A 16,753-nucleotide genomic window follows, 5' to 3' on the forward strand; every position below is an offset into this window, starting at 1 on the left:
CATCTAACTGATTGGATTACTCAGCAATCATTTACTGAGTATCAGTGACCCTAAATGCTGGAGATAACTCAATAATGCACAACACATACTTCTTAATCTCACAGAATTTGATCTAGTTAGAGTTACACACAAGTAAACAGACAATTACAATATGGCTTAAATAGAATTAAGTAGAGACTACTGTGGTGCCATATAGGAAGAACATCTAAACCAGCCCTAAGTGATGAAGAAAGACTTTCCCAAGGAACCTAAGAGCAGTGAGAACCTAAGATCTAAAACACAGGAATTAAACCATGGCCTGGGAGGGAGAGCAAGCATCCGTTGACGTGTCTAACATTTACACTATAAGCCAAGCAACACATGCCCATTTACTCCTCAGAGCAGTGCTGTGGGGCAGGTTATTGGTATCCCATTTGACAGAACTGATAAACAGAGCACAGAGTTGGTGTTTTCAGGCAATGGAAATCTTGTGAAGAAAAGCCCTGAAGCAGAACTGATCATGGCTTATTCAAAAGAACTGCAAGTTGTTCTGTGTATTGCAGTTTGTATATGTAAGCTTTGGGTGGGGTATGTGGAGTTACAGTGGAAAGGAGTAAAGGGTCTTGTAGATGATAGGCATCTATTAAAGGGTATTAAGGCTGGAGATGATGTGATCCAGTTTCCACTGGGAAAGATTACTCTGGCATCAGTATGAAGAATAAATTGAGGAAGGAACAAAACTAATAGTAGGGATACCACTTGGCTGCTCATAAGGTAGTCTAAAAGACACAGTGGCCTGAACCAAGTCTGTCACAAGTGATGACAGAAATTAGGTGGATTCTACCAGTACTGGAGGTAGCATCTTACTGGCTGATTGGACATGGGGACAGGGTGGAGACCAGAATGACAACTTCCAAGGTTTTTGGCATGGGTGAGGGGCAGATGGGGAGCCATTCACTGAGATATTGAGAGGAAGTGCTATGGGAAGGGGTGTGTAGGGATTGGGTGATAATGGGAGGGCAAAGACAGATTTAATCAAGATCTTACAAAGACCAGCACATAAGAATCTGAGTCTGTGACAAGTGGCAGCTAATCCTAATGGTATTTTGATCATCTACTATAAATCTTTCTAAGAGATAGTTCTTGAGTCATGGAGAGAAAAAGTGGGGTATGCATGATTCTGGTCAGTTTTAATTATAAGTGGCTTGGTGAATATGAAAAACCCTTGGTAAATTATGGAAACATGACCTTTCATTATAATTGCTACTGTCATTACTTATTAGTATTTTCTCCCTGCTTTCATCAAGTTCAAACAACCTAAATGGTCCCTTTTACCTGGCCTTTTATGGAAACATTTTTCCTCTTTTTTTTTTTTTTTTTCATCTCCCCATCCTCTAACTCAAGGTTCAGTGGCAGGTAATTTGGGTGGAGTTAAGTGTTTTTTTTTGCTCTCAGTCAATGAACAAATATTTATTAAGAATCTCCCAGAAGCTAAGCTGTGAGGGCACAAAGGCATAAGAGTGATAGAATGGACTTTGGGGACTGGGCCGGGGTAAGGTAGGGAGGGGGATGAGGGATAAAAGACTACATATTGGAAACAGTGTACACTGCTCATATATCAAGTGCCCTAAAATCTCAGAAATCTCCACCAGAAGATTTATCCATATAACAAGATAACATATAACCACCTGTACCCTTGAAACTATTGAAATTATTTTTTTAAAAATCTCCCATGAAAGTGTAAATCACCACTAGAGGACTTATCCATATAACAAGATAACATATAACCATCTGTATCCCCAAAACTATTGAAATTATTATTTTTTTAAAAGTCTACAGGTGTGGTGGCTCACACCTGTAATCCTAGCACTTTGGGAGACCACGGCTGGTGGATTGCCTGAACTCAGGAGTTTGAGACCAGCCTGGGCAACATGGTGAACCCCTGTCTCTACTAAAATACAAAAATGAAAAATTAGCCAGGCATAGCAGTGAGGGCCTGTAGTCCCAGCTACTCAGGAGGCTGAGGCAGGAGAATTGCTTGAACCCAGGAGGCAGAGGTTGCAGTGAGCCGAGATTGTGCCATTGCAATCCAGCCTGATGACAGAGTGAGACTCTGTGTCAAAAAAAAAAAAAAAATTCTCCCATGTAAGTATCCAAACTCTGTGGCTGGTGCTGCAATCATAGGGTCATGTTCTCTGGGGTCAGATAATTCTGAATTTAAATCCTCCTTCTGCATTTACCAGCCACAGCCCTTGGGTAAAAAAAAATCTACTCGTGTCTCTGCTCAGTTTCCACAAAAAAAAAAAAAAAAAAAAAAAGATAATATTACCGAGGTCTGTTGTATCATATGAGATAATAAATGTAAAAGAAAGTAACACAGAGCCTAGTGTTCAATAAATGTAGTTCCTGTCCACCTCATAAGGCTGTTGCCCAGGATAAATGAGCTAATACTCAAAAGAGGGTTATGATTTCCTTGGAATAATTCTGCTATATAAGTTCAGTCGTTTTTAATGAACTTTGCTGCTATTGTTCCTCTTACTGTTTTTACTGGTACCAAGGGCTTGTGGTAACCATGTCTACAAGCCTTTGAGCAGCACTTGAACACATCTTTATTATTATTATTTTTGAATCTCCTTATTTCTTTGTTTCATCTGGGGACTCATTTCTTTCTTTGCTTAGTGCTGCTTTAGAGAAACAGCCAGATGTGTCTACAATTTGTCGTTTCTGGCCACATACTCTGTTATTTAGATACTCTGCTTTGTTCAGCCAAGATACCGTGTCTGTTAAAGCTTTAGGAGTCTGAAGAAACTAATTGTGCTGTTCTTGGCAGGCGAAATGGAAGACATTGAGAGATTAAAAACTGGAGATAGGGGGAGCTTAAATATCACTGTAGGTCTTCAACCACTTTTTATATAAAAAGAAATAATAAACTTTTTTTAAAAACTTTATATAAATTTCCCATTACCAGTATAACTGCTTTGATGAAAGGTTATTAAAATACCCATTAAAGCTGGCATAGCTGAAGGAATGGGATTTGAGGGTTGGAGAAGCAGTTAACATGCTACCCAATTTAACAGCATTGTCCATAAAGATCGAATGGTGTGCCTTCTCTTTGTCTTATATTCCTAGACCAAAAGCAACAATCTCCAGCTTTTAAGACACCATCCTGGCAGATTCAAATGCTTTATAATGTTATAGAAAACCAAAGAGGCATTTTCGGAGTTAATTTAACCAGATATCTTTGATTTTCCCTGGGGAAATTTTATTCAGAGCTGCTATGATATAGTCTCTTAGGACATAGTCTGCGACTGGTTACAAAACAGAATGAGATTTAACTTTCTATCTGCTAGAGAGCCTCAATAGACACTTGAGGCTCCTCATTTCTCAAAAATTCCTCCTCATTTCTCAAAAATTCCAAGAGATTTCAGCTCAAGAAGAGCTGAAAGAGAAATATTGACTTGTGTGTGTGTATATGCATGTACCTTCTTGCTTTGAACCAAAAAATATAGCATTAGCATTCTAATTCTTAACAAGAATTTCCATTAAAAGTTATTTATACTTAAAAATACTATTTTTCATAATTCAAGTATACTATTTATAAAAACTGCATTTATTTTATTTTTCTCTGTAAAATGCCTTGCAATAATTAATCTGCCTCCTGAAGCTATTAATTATGCTTCATTTTTGTACAATGCACAAATGTTCACAACTTCTATCCTACTGTTCTACTCCGTGCTCACATCTTAAGAACGCTGTGAGACAGATATTATTATCATAATTTTATGGATGAGGAAAGCAAAACTCAGAAAATTTCCATTACAAAACCAAACCAAAATGTGATCCGAGGTCTTCTGACTCCCAATCTAGTGGTCTTTCCACTTCACCATGAGTGGCTCACTCATATTCGTTGAGATCTTCAGTAAAAATATTAGTTCTTCTCAGTGTCACAGTAGATAGAAAGGTACCTTGCCATGCATACTGGGCCTGCCATAACCAGAGGGGGCAGTGTAGGGAGCCAGACCAGTCTTGTGAACAAAATGCTGGAGAAATCATGTCTCCTGAAGAGGAAAAAAACCTCAGCAGGCATATTTAAGGCATCTCAGGCACAGAGAAGCTAGGTTGGCAGTAGTATCTAATCCCACAGAGCAAAACCTCTATGGTGAAAACTGGGTTTATAGCCTAGTATATACCAGATGACCTGTGCATTGCAATTGGATGCTGATAGTTTTTTCATCATAGTCTCCTAAATCTTGCACTACTTCTTCAGCAGGCTTCACATTCTGTCATGTTTTTCTTCTTTTTCCTGTCTGCTAAACTTGAACAGTTTAACGATGAGGTCATTTTATAATTTCACTCAGCCCTACATGCAAAAGCCTTGCAAGTTTTATTCCTGAGCCCAACTATTATCCTTTGGTCTTGTAATTATTTATACAATGGACATGACCCATTCCTACCCACCAAAGGAATGTGTATTGGGATTTTTCCCCTAAACTCCACATCCACCAAGATCAAGATCACTTCCTAGGAAGACACCAGTAAAATCCGGAAGTCTCGAAGGAGGAGACATAGGAAAGATATCCCAGGTCAGCAAGCAAGCTGATGATTGCACAGAGATTAGAGAAAAGGCATATGGGGAACGGTGCAGGGACTGACCTAACAGGCTCAGAGGCTGCGGTGAGTGACTTAAGAGGGTGAGAAGCTGACTGTCTACACTGGGACCTCAGAAGGAAGGGCATAGACTTGCAAAAGGAAGCGATTGAACTTGATCCAGTGAACAACCAAAAATAGATGAGGGACAAAATAACTTATATTAGGAAGATTAATAGTACTATGCAGGGCCATGGGAAATGAAGGAGGAGAGCATACCAAAATGTTAAGGAACAAGGGAGGCACAAAGTGCCTGCATGGCACAAAGCAAGAAGAAATTAAGGAGAAATCATTTTTACTGACCTTGGTGGCTGAAGATACAAAAGATGGTAGAAAACTATAAGCTTTATTACTTTATTCTAGTTTTTTTGTGTTTTTTTATTTTTGTTTTTGTTTTTGAGACGGAGCCTTGCTGTGTCATGCAGGCTGGAGTGCAGTGGTGTGATCTCGGCTCACTACCACCTCCACCTCCCGGGTTCAAGTGATTCTCCTGCCTCAGCCTCCAGAGTAGCTGGAATTACAGGCACCCGCCATCATGCCTGGCTAATTTTTGTATTTTTGTAGAGATGGTTCACCATGTTGTCCAAGCTGGTGATCCACCCGCCTTGGCCTCCCAAAGTGTTGGGATTACAGGCGTGAGCCACCACACCCAGCCTGTTCTAGTTTTATAAATACAAAATTAATTCACACCCGTTGAATCAGAATATCTGAGGGTGGTAGCAAGTGTGTGTATTTTAAAGGCTCTGCAAACTTACCATAGAGAATCACTGACCTGTTCAGCAAAGCAGATTCTGGGCTTAGTACCTTTCTGTAAGCTTTCTAGTGCTTCTGAGTCAGTCAGTAGGTTTAGCCCATTGCTAGGAGATGATGATGATACACACCAAGAAGCAGCTAACACTAATCAAACACTCATGCACAATGAAATGCCTAACTGTGGTTCTGACTGCAAGAACAAGAGTTAGTGGAGGTGGGTGATGATCCTGGACTGGAAGCTGGAGAAGGCTTCCTAGAGGAACCGTGATATAGCCCAGACCTTAAAGAATGGGTGGATTGGAGCTAAAAATAGACAGGTGGACCAAGGAGCTGGTGAAAGTGGACGAAGCATTGTGCAGTATAGTTTTAAGCAGGAGGGTGTGGGCATTATGTTTAAATAGCAGAGGAGGTCGACAACTTCCCTAGCCTTCCTCTGAATTGGCCCCATGTATGAGGCTGGAGACCCTTGCAAGGGTCATGGGGCAAGCACATTTTTCCTTTGTTTTTCCCATCCCTTCCCTTTGCAGCTCAGCCACAGACAAGCTTTATTCCCTCACACTCCTCATCTGTGAATGCACACTAAATTCATTCATGCTAAGAAACAGATGACACATAGTCCTTTGCATTAGTCTGGCAAGTTAATAAACCTTTATATAGTAATATCACTTGTAGAAACCTCATTTCATTCTTCCTGCAGCGCTATGGAATGGGGACACCAGAGGTGGTCCTCATATTGCAGATAAGAAAAGGAAACCCCAGAGAATCCAACCTCAAAACCGTAGAGCTACTAAGGGGAGTATTTAATTGGAGGACTTGAACACAGTTTTCTTTCTGCCACCCTGTTCTGCAACTTGCTGCAGTATTTGCATTTCAACAAGGATCAGAGCCCAAAGCACGTGGGTCTAACTGAGGACTTCAGACATCAACCTGTAGACAGGAGATTGGTTCTTTCAGTGGAGCTCTGAATCACATTACGTAGGTAACTGTCTTTGTCTTCACATTATCTGTCAGTTGTGTGATCACAGGCAAGTTGGAGAAAATTGTGAGCTTCACTTGACCTATGAAATGGAAATAACTCCATCTACTTTATAGGGTTTTTGAGGATTTCCTGAAATACCACCTGGACGATGTCCTTGCTACACAGTGAGCCTCAAGAAACCTCACTCTCTTTGTCTTCCGCATTTTATCTACACACAGGCAAGCTCTGCTACATCAAAACCACAGGCTCACCCAGCCTACCTGTCTCTGCTCTCTCTTTGCTTATGCTCTTAGCCTTTTCTCTCTTTCCCTCTACCTTTGTCCAGCCACACCTTCCTACCTTCACTTCTTAAACAAGCCAAGCATTTTCCCTCCTCAATCCCTCATGTGAGCTGGTTCCTCTGCTGGCTCGTGCCTCTTTGCTTCTCCTCCTCCGGGTGTCACCCCAAGTGTTACTTCTTCAGGAAGCACTGAAGTAGGTTCTTCCTATTATTCTTTCTCACTAGGTCCTGTAACTTTCCTTTGTCATACTGAATACAATTTGTAAGTAAGCATTAATCCTGTATGTAGGCTTAATGCCTGTCTTCTCCACTAGACTGTGGACCCCCACAGGACAAGAACGTGTCTATTTATTCGGCCACTATTCTCCATAGTACCCAATACAGAATCTAGCACATAAGACATGTTCCATAAGTATTTGTCAACTGTGTGTTGGATGAGTACTGGTCTCATCTCTCCCTCTTAGGATGCCCTCCTGCCATCTCCTCAGCAATTCACATAGTACATTCCACACACACAAAAAATTTACCATGCCCACATTCTCTGACCTTTTCCTTAATTTTCTTTTCCCAACACTTATTCATACATTATCATAATTGGGTAATGTTCTCTGGTTGTTTCCTGATTCCCTAATCACATTATCAGTTTTCTAAGGACTAAAACTCTTTGGGGATCTGTTTTGGAATCTCCTATAAACCTAGTGTAATAGTTGAAAATGCTTTGGGAATTCAGTGATTTCTCGATGAACGAATGAATAGATCAATCATTCAATCCTAGTATATCCCTTTTGCACAAGGAAAATCTTCACGGAGCAATACAGAGATATCATTGCAGCAAAACAATTTCTAACCATGACTCATTTCTATCTATATAGCTTCCTTCTTGGGTTACTATTTTGAGTTTCAATAAGAGGCAAACAATCTTATCTTGAAAGGGGTATTGGATTTATTTTTAATAAGAAAGGCTGAATTGGGAGCTTGCATTTTCCCCAAAAATTTAATAACAGCACTAGTAAAGCCCTAGACTCCTCAGCTGGCCTTATTTCAGGTATATGAGAACAGAGCTTCCAGGTAAGCTTCTTTCATGATTTAAGAGTGAGACCAATACCACCAAACCTGTCTAAATTCATTGACAGCCAGGGGAGGTCACACAGCAAAAGCATCTAGTCTGAACATGTTTCAGAACCCAGGACTGGGCAGAGGACATGGAGGGAAACATCAGGTTCCCCAAGGCCATTGTCCTCAAACATGTGACATTCTGATACTTACCACTGATAACTTCAGTAAGTATCACTTTGATCTCACCCCCTTCTACTCATAACTAAAACAAAACAAAAACATATGTAATTAAAATATGTCATTGCTATGCTCAAAATGATAACTTATGAACTGGGATTTCAAATTCACCTTGTTATTCTGAAGCAGAATCTTCAGTTTATGATTGCCCTGCTGGTAAGCCTCAAGTTGCTCTTTTATTTTTTTTCTTTTTTGAGACAGGTCTTCTCTGTCACTCAGGCCAGAGTGGAGTGGCATGATCTCGGCTCACTGCAACTTCCGCCTCCCGGGTTCAAGCGATTCTCCTGACTCAGCCTCCCTAGCAGCTGGGATTACAGGTGCCCACCACTGCGCCCAGCTAATTTTTGCATTTTTGGTAGAGACGAGGTTTCACCATCTTAGCCAGGCTGGTCTTGAACTCCTGACCTCAGGTGATCCACCTGCCTTGGCCTCCCAAAGTACTGGAATTACAGGCTTGAGCCATCGTGCCTGGCCATGTTGTTCATTCTATCCATATTCTTTGAATCATTTTATACACACACACACACTATATGTTACATGCATTTTAATTTACTTTGACAATTATCTAACAGGTTCTGTCTAGTTAGCATCTTTTCCCCTAGAGTTAGTATTTGATCTTATAACATGGGCCAGGAAAAGAAAGGTAAGTTTTGCTAAATACCTGTTACATCATGACAATTCTCAGAGTTGGTGTGGGATCTGCTCTTTGTGCAGTGTCGCTTATCACCTGTCTTCCACCTCTGCTTAGCTCTGTGACAACAAACAGAGCCTCTAAGAGATGACTGCTGATGAGTCCTTCTATCGCAGGCTGCAGCAGTCCTGAAGGTTGATGGAGGGCCATGCTATTCAAACAGCAGGCGTGGCTGAGACAGAAGCTCCTGGTGCTGGGAAGCCTTGCCGTTGGGAGTCTCCTGTATCTAGTCGCCAGAGTTGGGAGCTTGGATAGGTGGGTGCTTAAACACATGCTTATACCCCTGTGACTTTAAGTCTTGATGTAAACTTCTTTAGGACATAATTTTAAGTCTATCCACTTGTTTTTCTCCCTCAAAATTCCCAGGAAACATGCTTTTCTGCAGTATTGATTTTGATTTATTGAGCCTTTAAAAGAGACAGATCCAAGTTGCTCAAACCAAGATGTTCTGTCAGGATCCATTTGTATTCCGTGTGCATTGACACTTGTTTTCAGGGAAGGGATAAAGCTGTGTACAGTAAAACTGTCATTTACTAGAGCTCAGTGTGGTCTGCGTGCATCTGGTGTTGACCTCTAGCTGTAGCAAAACAGTGATGATGTATCTATGTATCTTCCTTTTGAAATTTATGAGTGGACACTTAATGTGCTATCAGGAGCATTAAAATTATGTATGAGTCTCTAAAGGAGCTCATCAAGTTTGCAATCCATTGCCCTGGAAAGATGGCTGCAGGCGTGGGGAGTTTTAACTATGCTAATTAGCTCTGGTTCTCAGGGCCTGAATGCACCAGACAAGGAGGCTGTTGCTCAGAATAATTGCCCAGAAAGCAATGGGAAATCCATGGAGAGAAAATTACAGTGCTAGGTCTTAGCTCTAAACAGACAAACAGTTGAGAGGCATTGAACTTGCAGAAGTCCCAGCAACATCAGCTGGCTTCACATTAAATGTTTCTGGTATGTTCTGTGTCTAGTCTAACGGGCAAGAACAGAGAAGTTAATTTCTGAAATGTGAAGCTTCCTTTTTTGCCCTTCAAAAAAAAATTTTTTTTTTTAATTGGAGTTTCGTTCTTGTTGCCCAGGCCAGAGTGCAATGGTGTAATCTCGACTCATTGCAACCTCCTCCTCCCATGTTCAAGCTATTCTCCTGCCTCAGCCTCCCAAGTGGCTGTGATTACAGGCATGTGCCACCACACCTAGCTAATTTTGTATTGTTAGTAGAGACAGTTTCACCATGTTGGCCAGGCTGATTTTGAACTCCTGACCTTAGGAGATCCACCTGCCTCAGCCTCCCAAAGTGCTGGGATTACAGGCATGAACCACTGTGCCTGGCCGGCCTTTTAAAATTAATTCTTGCACTGGAAAGACTGAAGTGTGTTCTCCGTGAGTTCAGTTCTCGCCATCAGTGAAAACACATACAAACTTAAAAATGAAAATCTCTTCCTTTCAGTTTTCTTTTCCTTCCAAAGTTTAGGTTAATCTGTAGACCTTATCACTTAGATATTTAGAAATAACATAGCAGTGGTCCTTGTTTTCCTTCAGTTGCTGTCATTTTGACTGGTAAAGTGAACTCCTTTGATGCTTCTCAATTCAAAATTGCTGAGTAATTGTCCCACTCACTAGTTGTTACCTACCTGAAAGTGTAATCAGAGCTTCTCACCGACTTCCAGCAGTTTCCTAAAGTAGCACTTGATGATTAATGAGAAGCCTTGAGGTGGTGCCATTGGCCTACCTCTGTAATGGAACTTTTATATCCAGCCCTTCCCAACTGACCTTTAATTAGCTTCCAATCATTTACCTTTTACTTAGTAATTGATCTAATGATCACTAATGCATTATTATTTAGTTGACGATTCTTTTCATTTTCTTAACTCTGTCTCTAGTCTCTAAGGGGATAGCTTTTATTTGGAATTGAATGGTTTGGTGGGCTTTCTAAAAGCCTCTCACTTGAGACTTTGAGATTACGTCTGAAGGTAACACAGGCTTATGTAGGCCCACCCTCCACTAACTGAAGACCCTGCTTTCTGGGAGGGAGGCAGATGTTACTTCTCCCATCCCTTCCAATCCTAAACCTGTATGATTTTTCAGTCTGGGACCCACACTCAGAATCTATGCTGTCAGAAGTGGGAAAGAGTGTGATATTTTCTCATATTTTCACATCCTATCTTGAGTTAGGGAGTCCAAAAGGCAACTGTTCTGCAGGGTGTGATCTCCCAGGGTAGAAGGTAGAAAAGGGAAGGAAGTAAAGAAGGAAAATGACCCTTTCTACAAGTAGGGGAATTCCATTTGACCTCAAACAAAGCAGAGACTATCTATGTCAGCCACTCTCAGCCAGGGTACTATGAGAGAATTAAATCCTACAAAAGAGAATTTGAGTGACTGTTTCCTCAATTCTCACAAAGATGGTACTGACATCATTCCAGGTGCTTAGAACAGAAATCCATCAATGGATGCCTTACGGAATTAGAGCTTAATTCTCAACCGGAACCCAAGAAGAACTGAAGGATGAATTTGTAATATTCCAATCAGTGTCACAATTAAAAGCATCTTTGCCTATGTATCTACTGATAATTTTATATCCTCTATTTAAAGCCCTAGTACATTAATCTCATTAACAAGTGTAAAAACAAAATTCATGTTTGTCTAAACTATTAACTGGGTTAAATCCTGTTTTTTAAAAGCTGTCTAGGCCAGGCTCAGTGGCTCACACCTGTAATCCCAGCACTTTGGGAGGCCGAGGCAGGCAAATCACGAGGTCAGGAGTTCAAGACCAGCCTGGCCAACATGATGAAACCTCGTCTCTACTAAAAATACAAAAATTAGCTGGGCATGGTGGCACATGTCTGTAATCCCAGCTACTCAGGAGGCCAAGGCAGGAGAATATCTTGAACCAGGAGACGGAGATTGCAGTGAGCCAAGATCATGCCATTGCACTCCAGCCTGGGCAATAGACCAAGACTCCATCTCAAAAAAAAAAAAGAAAAAAAAAAGTTCTCTATATTTTCACACTTTCCACAATGAGCATGAATTGTTTTAAAAATCATGAAAGGAAACTTCACGAAAAGTAATATATATTGATATTTCTCCTTAAACAATATGATAGATAGTTGTTTAAATAACACAGACCAAGACCATGCTCTGTTCTCAATTCTGCAGAACAGATTGGGTGTATTAGTCCGTTTTCACACTGCTATAAAGACATACCTGAGACTAGGTAATTTATAAAGAAAAAAGGTTTAATTGACACACAGTTCTGCATGGCTGGGGAAGCCTCAGAAAACTTACAATCATGGCAGAAGGCAAAGAAGAAGCAAGGCACGTCTTACATGGTGGCAGGAGAGAGAGAGATAGCTTGCAGGGTGAGTGGCCACACAGTTTTAAACCATCAAATCTCATGAGAACTCACTATCATGAAAACAAGGGGGAAATACGCCCCCATAATCCAGTCACATCCCATCAAGCCCCTCCTCTGACATGTAGGGATTACAATTCGGGATGAGATTTGGGTGGGGACACAGAGCCAGACCATATCACTGGGCATGACCTTGAGGTTGTTTCTTATCTCAGAAAACAAGAAAGATGCCATACAGTCTCTTGGGAAGAGCAAGCAACAGCCTCATTGCCACAGAGGGGGAGATACAGATTCCAAATTATTAGAATAACTGGAAGCTTTCAGGTGTAAGAATTGGTTTAACAGCCTTTTTGACTGATATTAATTCCTTTTACCAAGAAGGCTAAAATGCCCTCACAGATCAACCTAGGGAAAGTATAATGAATTTCAGTTCAATTCAGACTATACCTAAAAGGAAACTCAATTTGCTAACCATATATGTTAGCCATGACAAATTAAACGGTCACCACTGTCTACTATCATTGTGACTGTTACCACATCTTTCTCCCTGAGAAAAGCAGAGATAGTTGTTCACTATTCAGGATAATATTGAAGTGAAAATCCTCCTTTCTGGCTATATCCATTGCATTCCTTCCTTTGTGAGCTTGAGTTCCTGATTTTAATGGGCTTGGCAATGAGGGCTTGAGGTTTCTGGCCCTGTCAAGGTCTTGTTGATGCCTGGTCCCAGGTGTGGTTGGTGATATACAGCACTTGCTGATGGCAATTGGGTTTGATCCTATATTCAGCAAAGTGGAAATGTAATCCTGACCTCTTTAGATAGAAAGAGAAAGAGAGGCAAAAGAAATATTATATTCTTCTGGCTATCCTCAAGGCCAAGGGCAGAGAGTCTTAGAATGAAAAGCTCAGCAAGTTCCAAGATTGGAACTTTGCAGGTTGATGATGCAAACAGCCCAGGGCAGAAACTGGGACCTCCTTTCAGATTATATCTCAAAGAGTTTCAAGAGCCATGTGAGTGCTGCCGGGCTGCAAGAAAATAATACCACACGAAACGTGAAACACATGGCCTCCCTGCTACCCTTCCGCCCCCCAGCTGAAGATTATAATCTCCTGCCTTTCACTTTTTCTTAATGATTTTAACTGGTGAGCTGTTAAAAAGCTATTAGTATGGCTGGTGTCACTTGTCTATCCTGTACTGCGAACAGAGGTACGCGCCGTAGTCAATTAAGTGCTTGGGGAATAAAAAATTTTAAGGAGCACTAATAAAAAAATCTCATCAATTATGTGTGCTCCATTTAATACATGGTTGCTTAAAGTAAAATTTCCCAAACATATGTTCATTATGGATTCCAGCAGGCTGGGAATATGCTTTATTTATGCATTTAAAGTCTTGGTCTGACTGGGGAACCAGGAAAATGAGAAGTTAGCTGCAATGAGCTTAAAGTGTCTCTGTCTTGCTTGCAGGCTACAACCCATTTGCCCCATTGAAGGTCGACTGGGTGGTGCCCGCAGTCAGGCTGAATTCCCACTCCGCGCCCTGCAGTTTAAGCGTGGCCTGCTACACGAGTTCCGGAAGGGCAACGCTTCCAAGGAGCAGGTTCGCCTCCATGACCTGGTCCAGCAGCTCCCCAAGGCCATTATCATTGGAGTGAGGAAAGGAGGCACAAGGGCCCTGCTTGAAATGCTGAACCTACATCCGGCAGTGGTCAAAGCCTCTCAAGAAATCCACTTTTTTGATAATGATGAGAATTATGGTAAGGGCATTGAGTGGTATAGGAAAAAGATGCCTTTTTCCTACCCTCAGCAAATCACAATTGAAAAGAGCCCAGCATATTTTATCACAGAGGAGGTTCCAGAAAGGATTTACAAAATGAACTCATCCATCAAGTTGTTGATCATTGTCAGGGAACCAACCACGAGAGCTATTTCTGATTATACTCAGGTGCTAGAGGGGAAAGAGAGGAAGAACAAAACGTATTACAAGTTTGAGAAGCTGGCCATAGACCCTAATACATGTGAAGTGAACACAAAATACAAAGCAGTAAGAACCAGCATCTACACCAAACATCTGGAAAGGTGGTTGAAATACTTTCCAATTGAGCAATTTCATGTCGTCGATGGAGATCGCCTCATCACAGAACCTCTGCCAGAACTTCAGCTCGTGGAGAAGTTCCTAAATCTGCCTCCAAGGATAAGTCAATACAATTTATACTTCAATGCTACCAGAGGGTTTTACTGCTTACGGTTTAATATTATCTTTAATAAGTGCCTGGCGGGCAGCAAGGGGCGCATTCATCCAGAGGTGGACCCCTCTGTCATTACCAAATTGCGCAAATTCTTTCATCCTTTTAATCAAAAATTTTACCAGATCACTGGGAGGACATTGAACTGGCCCTAAAATAATATGTCATACAACACTATGTGTTGTGCCTGGAGACACACAATGTCTCCTGTAGATTAAAATATGCACTTTTCCTAGGCAGAGCTATCCAAGTCATTTTTCCATGTATACTTGTACATACACAGTGTGTGACCAAATATAAGATCAGTTCTTTTTCTACTGAAAATTTACAAAAAAAAAAAAAAAATGCTGTCTGCATAGTCACATCTTTTAAGCTATTTACAAAAAAGAAGAGGTGGTGGTATGGGGGGAAAGTGACTTCAGCTATTCTCAAAGAATTAGTCTTCCTTTGATTCAGAATTTGTCACCCACCATTTTCATAGATTTAAGCCAAAAGATAAATGTGTGAAAATGTACCAATGGCTGCGAAGCTTCAGGAAGTAGAGATCCAGTGATGCTTTTTTTTTTTTTCCTAAGGGAAAGCTGGCTCTTTAATTCAGATGCTGAATTGGTGCCATGAAAACAGAAAATGCTATTTTCTTATTATTTAAAAGAATGTCTTATCTCATAAAATTGACATTGTCCAAAGTTCCTATGGTGATTGTGCACTACTGTTTTCTCGTATGGACCATGGTGTCACTTATAGCATGTCAATCACACGTTGGAAAGTCAAGTCCTTTTACTTCCACGTTGTATGTCAACAGAGAGAAATGTCATGTACATAATGTATATTGTTGTAAATACTGGTTTCACACTAAGTAATTCTATTTTGTAAACTGAATATGGCTATTTAATTTATTGTGAAAATTAAATTTATTGTGGTATTTAAAAATGGAATGGATTAAAATTACTCTATGTGCAATTTTTTTTTAACTCATTTTGTTTTACATGCCCCCTGCTGGCTTCCAAAATGGAAGCTGTTTACGTGCATATGAGAGCACTTGGAAAGATGTGCTTCCCTGCTGGATTTCTGTACCCTTGTGAAAATGTATTTATGAAGTGAGGTTGAGTATATTAAAAAAGAAAAACCTCAACCATCTGGAAATCAAGTATAATAGCCACCTCAAAGAATCCTAGTGCTGCTCTGCTACAACTTCGTAACAATTAATTTACTTGCAGTTGCTGCTGCTCAGGGCAAGAGACAAGGGATATTTTAACAGAATCGAGGCATAGAAGAATCACCATTTTATTTGAACCTCTAATCAGAGTCAGACCGGTAGAGAAATTAAATAAAATAAGATTAGAAAAGTCTGTACTGAAAGCTGCTGATGCTTCCAAAATGAATACAAGATCTCAGAACTCTCCCTGTTAGATGAAAATATATCAATTTGCTCAGAAAGGATTCAGTTGCCTAGTGTTGCCATTACTAACATAAACATATGGCTCATATTTCCATCCAGAGAAATTAATGCTAAATTGGTGCCTCGCTAACATCAGATACACTGTATTATGCTTACATATATTCAGTAAAATGTGGAAAGGGGTATTAACAACAACAACAAAAAGAAGGATTTTTTTTTTTCTCACAATCGTGGTTGCTAATCCAGTGGGAGATATTTTAGAGTTTTGTTCAACATCACAGTGAGAGTGCCTAGGGAAACCAGCAAATTACAATGGATTCCCCTTTGATTGTAATAAGTGTTGATTTTCCCCATGAGTTGTTTATCCTGTCCAGTGATTTGATGGTGAACTTTTCTAAATAAATAGCCCTTTCCCCTCTGGTGTCGGTATATATTGCTTCTCAAGTCACTGCCTTGGTAATCATCTCTATTGTTTGAATTAGCAGTGATGCTGTTCTCTCAGCATGAAACAGGCATGACACCAACACGCACTGGCAGGCCAGCTCCTCCCTCACTGTGGGATGACTCTAGAGTGACAGCCTCAGGTCTAAATGTCAGCCACTTCTCCCCTAAGCCATGAATGAAGTCAATATAAGGATCCTGCTGTCAGATTTCTCTGGGCCTCAACTCTCTGCTAACCATCAGTATAAACTCTTTGAATACAGTGTTCAAGGACACAATCACTGTATTATCATTAGTTTCATAGAAGTATTCCTAGAGCACTATACAGCCAATATGATTTTGTGCCAGTAACTGTATGCTCCCTTGGAACACTGATGTTTCAAAAACTCAGACCAGGTATTCCATCAGTAAAATTACAAAATGGTCATCTTTTCCCAGATTAATAGAGGAATAAAAAATAAGTTAATAAATTGAAATTTCTCAGTAATCATCTTTTCTGTTACCAATTTTTCTTAGACTTTGCTACTGCTACCAATAGTGTATATCAGACTTTATTCTAAGATTCTATTTGACTTATGCCAACTTTTATCTCAATAAGCCAGTATTTCTTCATATTTGGGGGCAGGAGGAGGGAAGCACTGTGATTTCTAGTTGTTCCACTTCCTAAGTTTGAGAACTGTTTTAAATCTTCAAGCCTCCCCACGG

At 40.5% G+C, this 16,753-nt stretch overlaps 1 protein-coding gene across 2 annotated transcripts in view; it reads left to right on the forward strand.

The window, feature by feature from the left end:
* HS3ST5 (heparan sulfate-glucosamine 3-sulfotransferase 5) overlaps positions 1–16,036 on the forward strand; it is a 43,237-nt gene extending 27,201 nt beyond the window's left edge. Inside the window, exons 2-3 of one of the 2 annotated variants that reach the window (XM_031667481.1) lie at positions 8,739–8,877; positions 13,430–16,036. In XM_031667481.1, coding sequence (XP_031523341.1) covers positions 8,771–8,877; positions 13,430–14,363 — 1,041 coding nt within the window. In that variant the 5' untranslated portion in view covers positions 8,739–8,770 and the 3' untranslated portion in view covers positions 14,364–16,036. Of the gene's footprint in view, positions 1–8,314; positions 8,878–13,429 lie in introns of those variants that run through there. The other variant, XM_021937952.2, reaches the window with a different exon arrangement.
* Positions 16,037–16,753: the final 717 nt, after the last annotated feature.

Source organism: Papio anubis, chromosome 6 (assembly GCF_008728515.1).
Source record: "Papio anubis isolate 15944 chromosome 6, Panubis1.0, whole genome shotgun sequence".
NCBI lineage: Eukaryota > Metazoa > Chordata > Mammalia > Primates > Cercopithecidae > Papio > Papio anubis.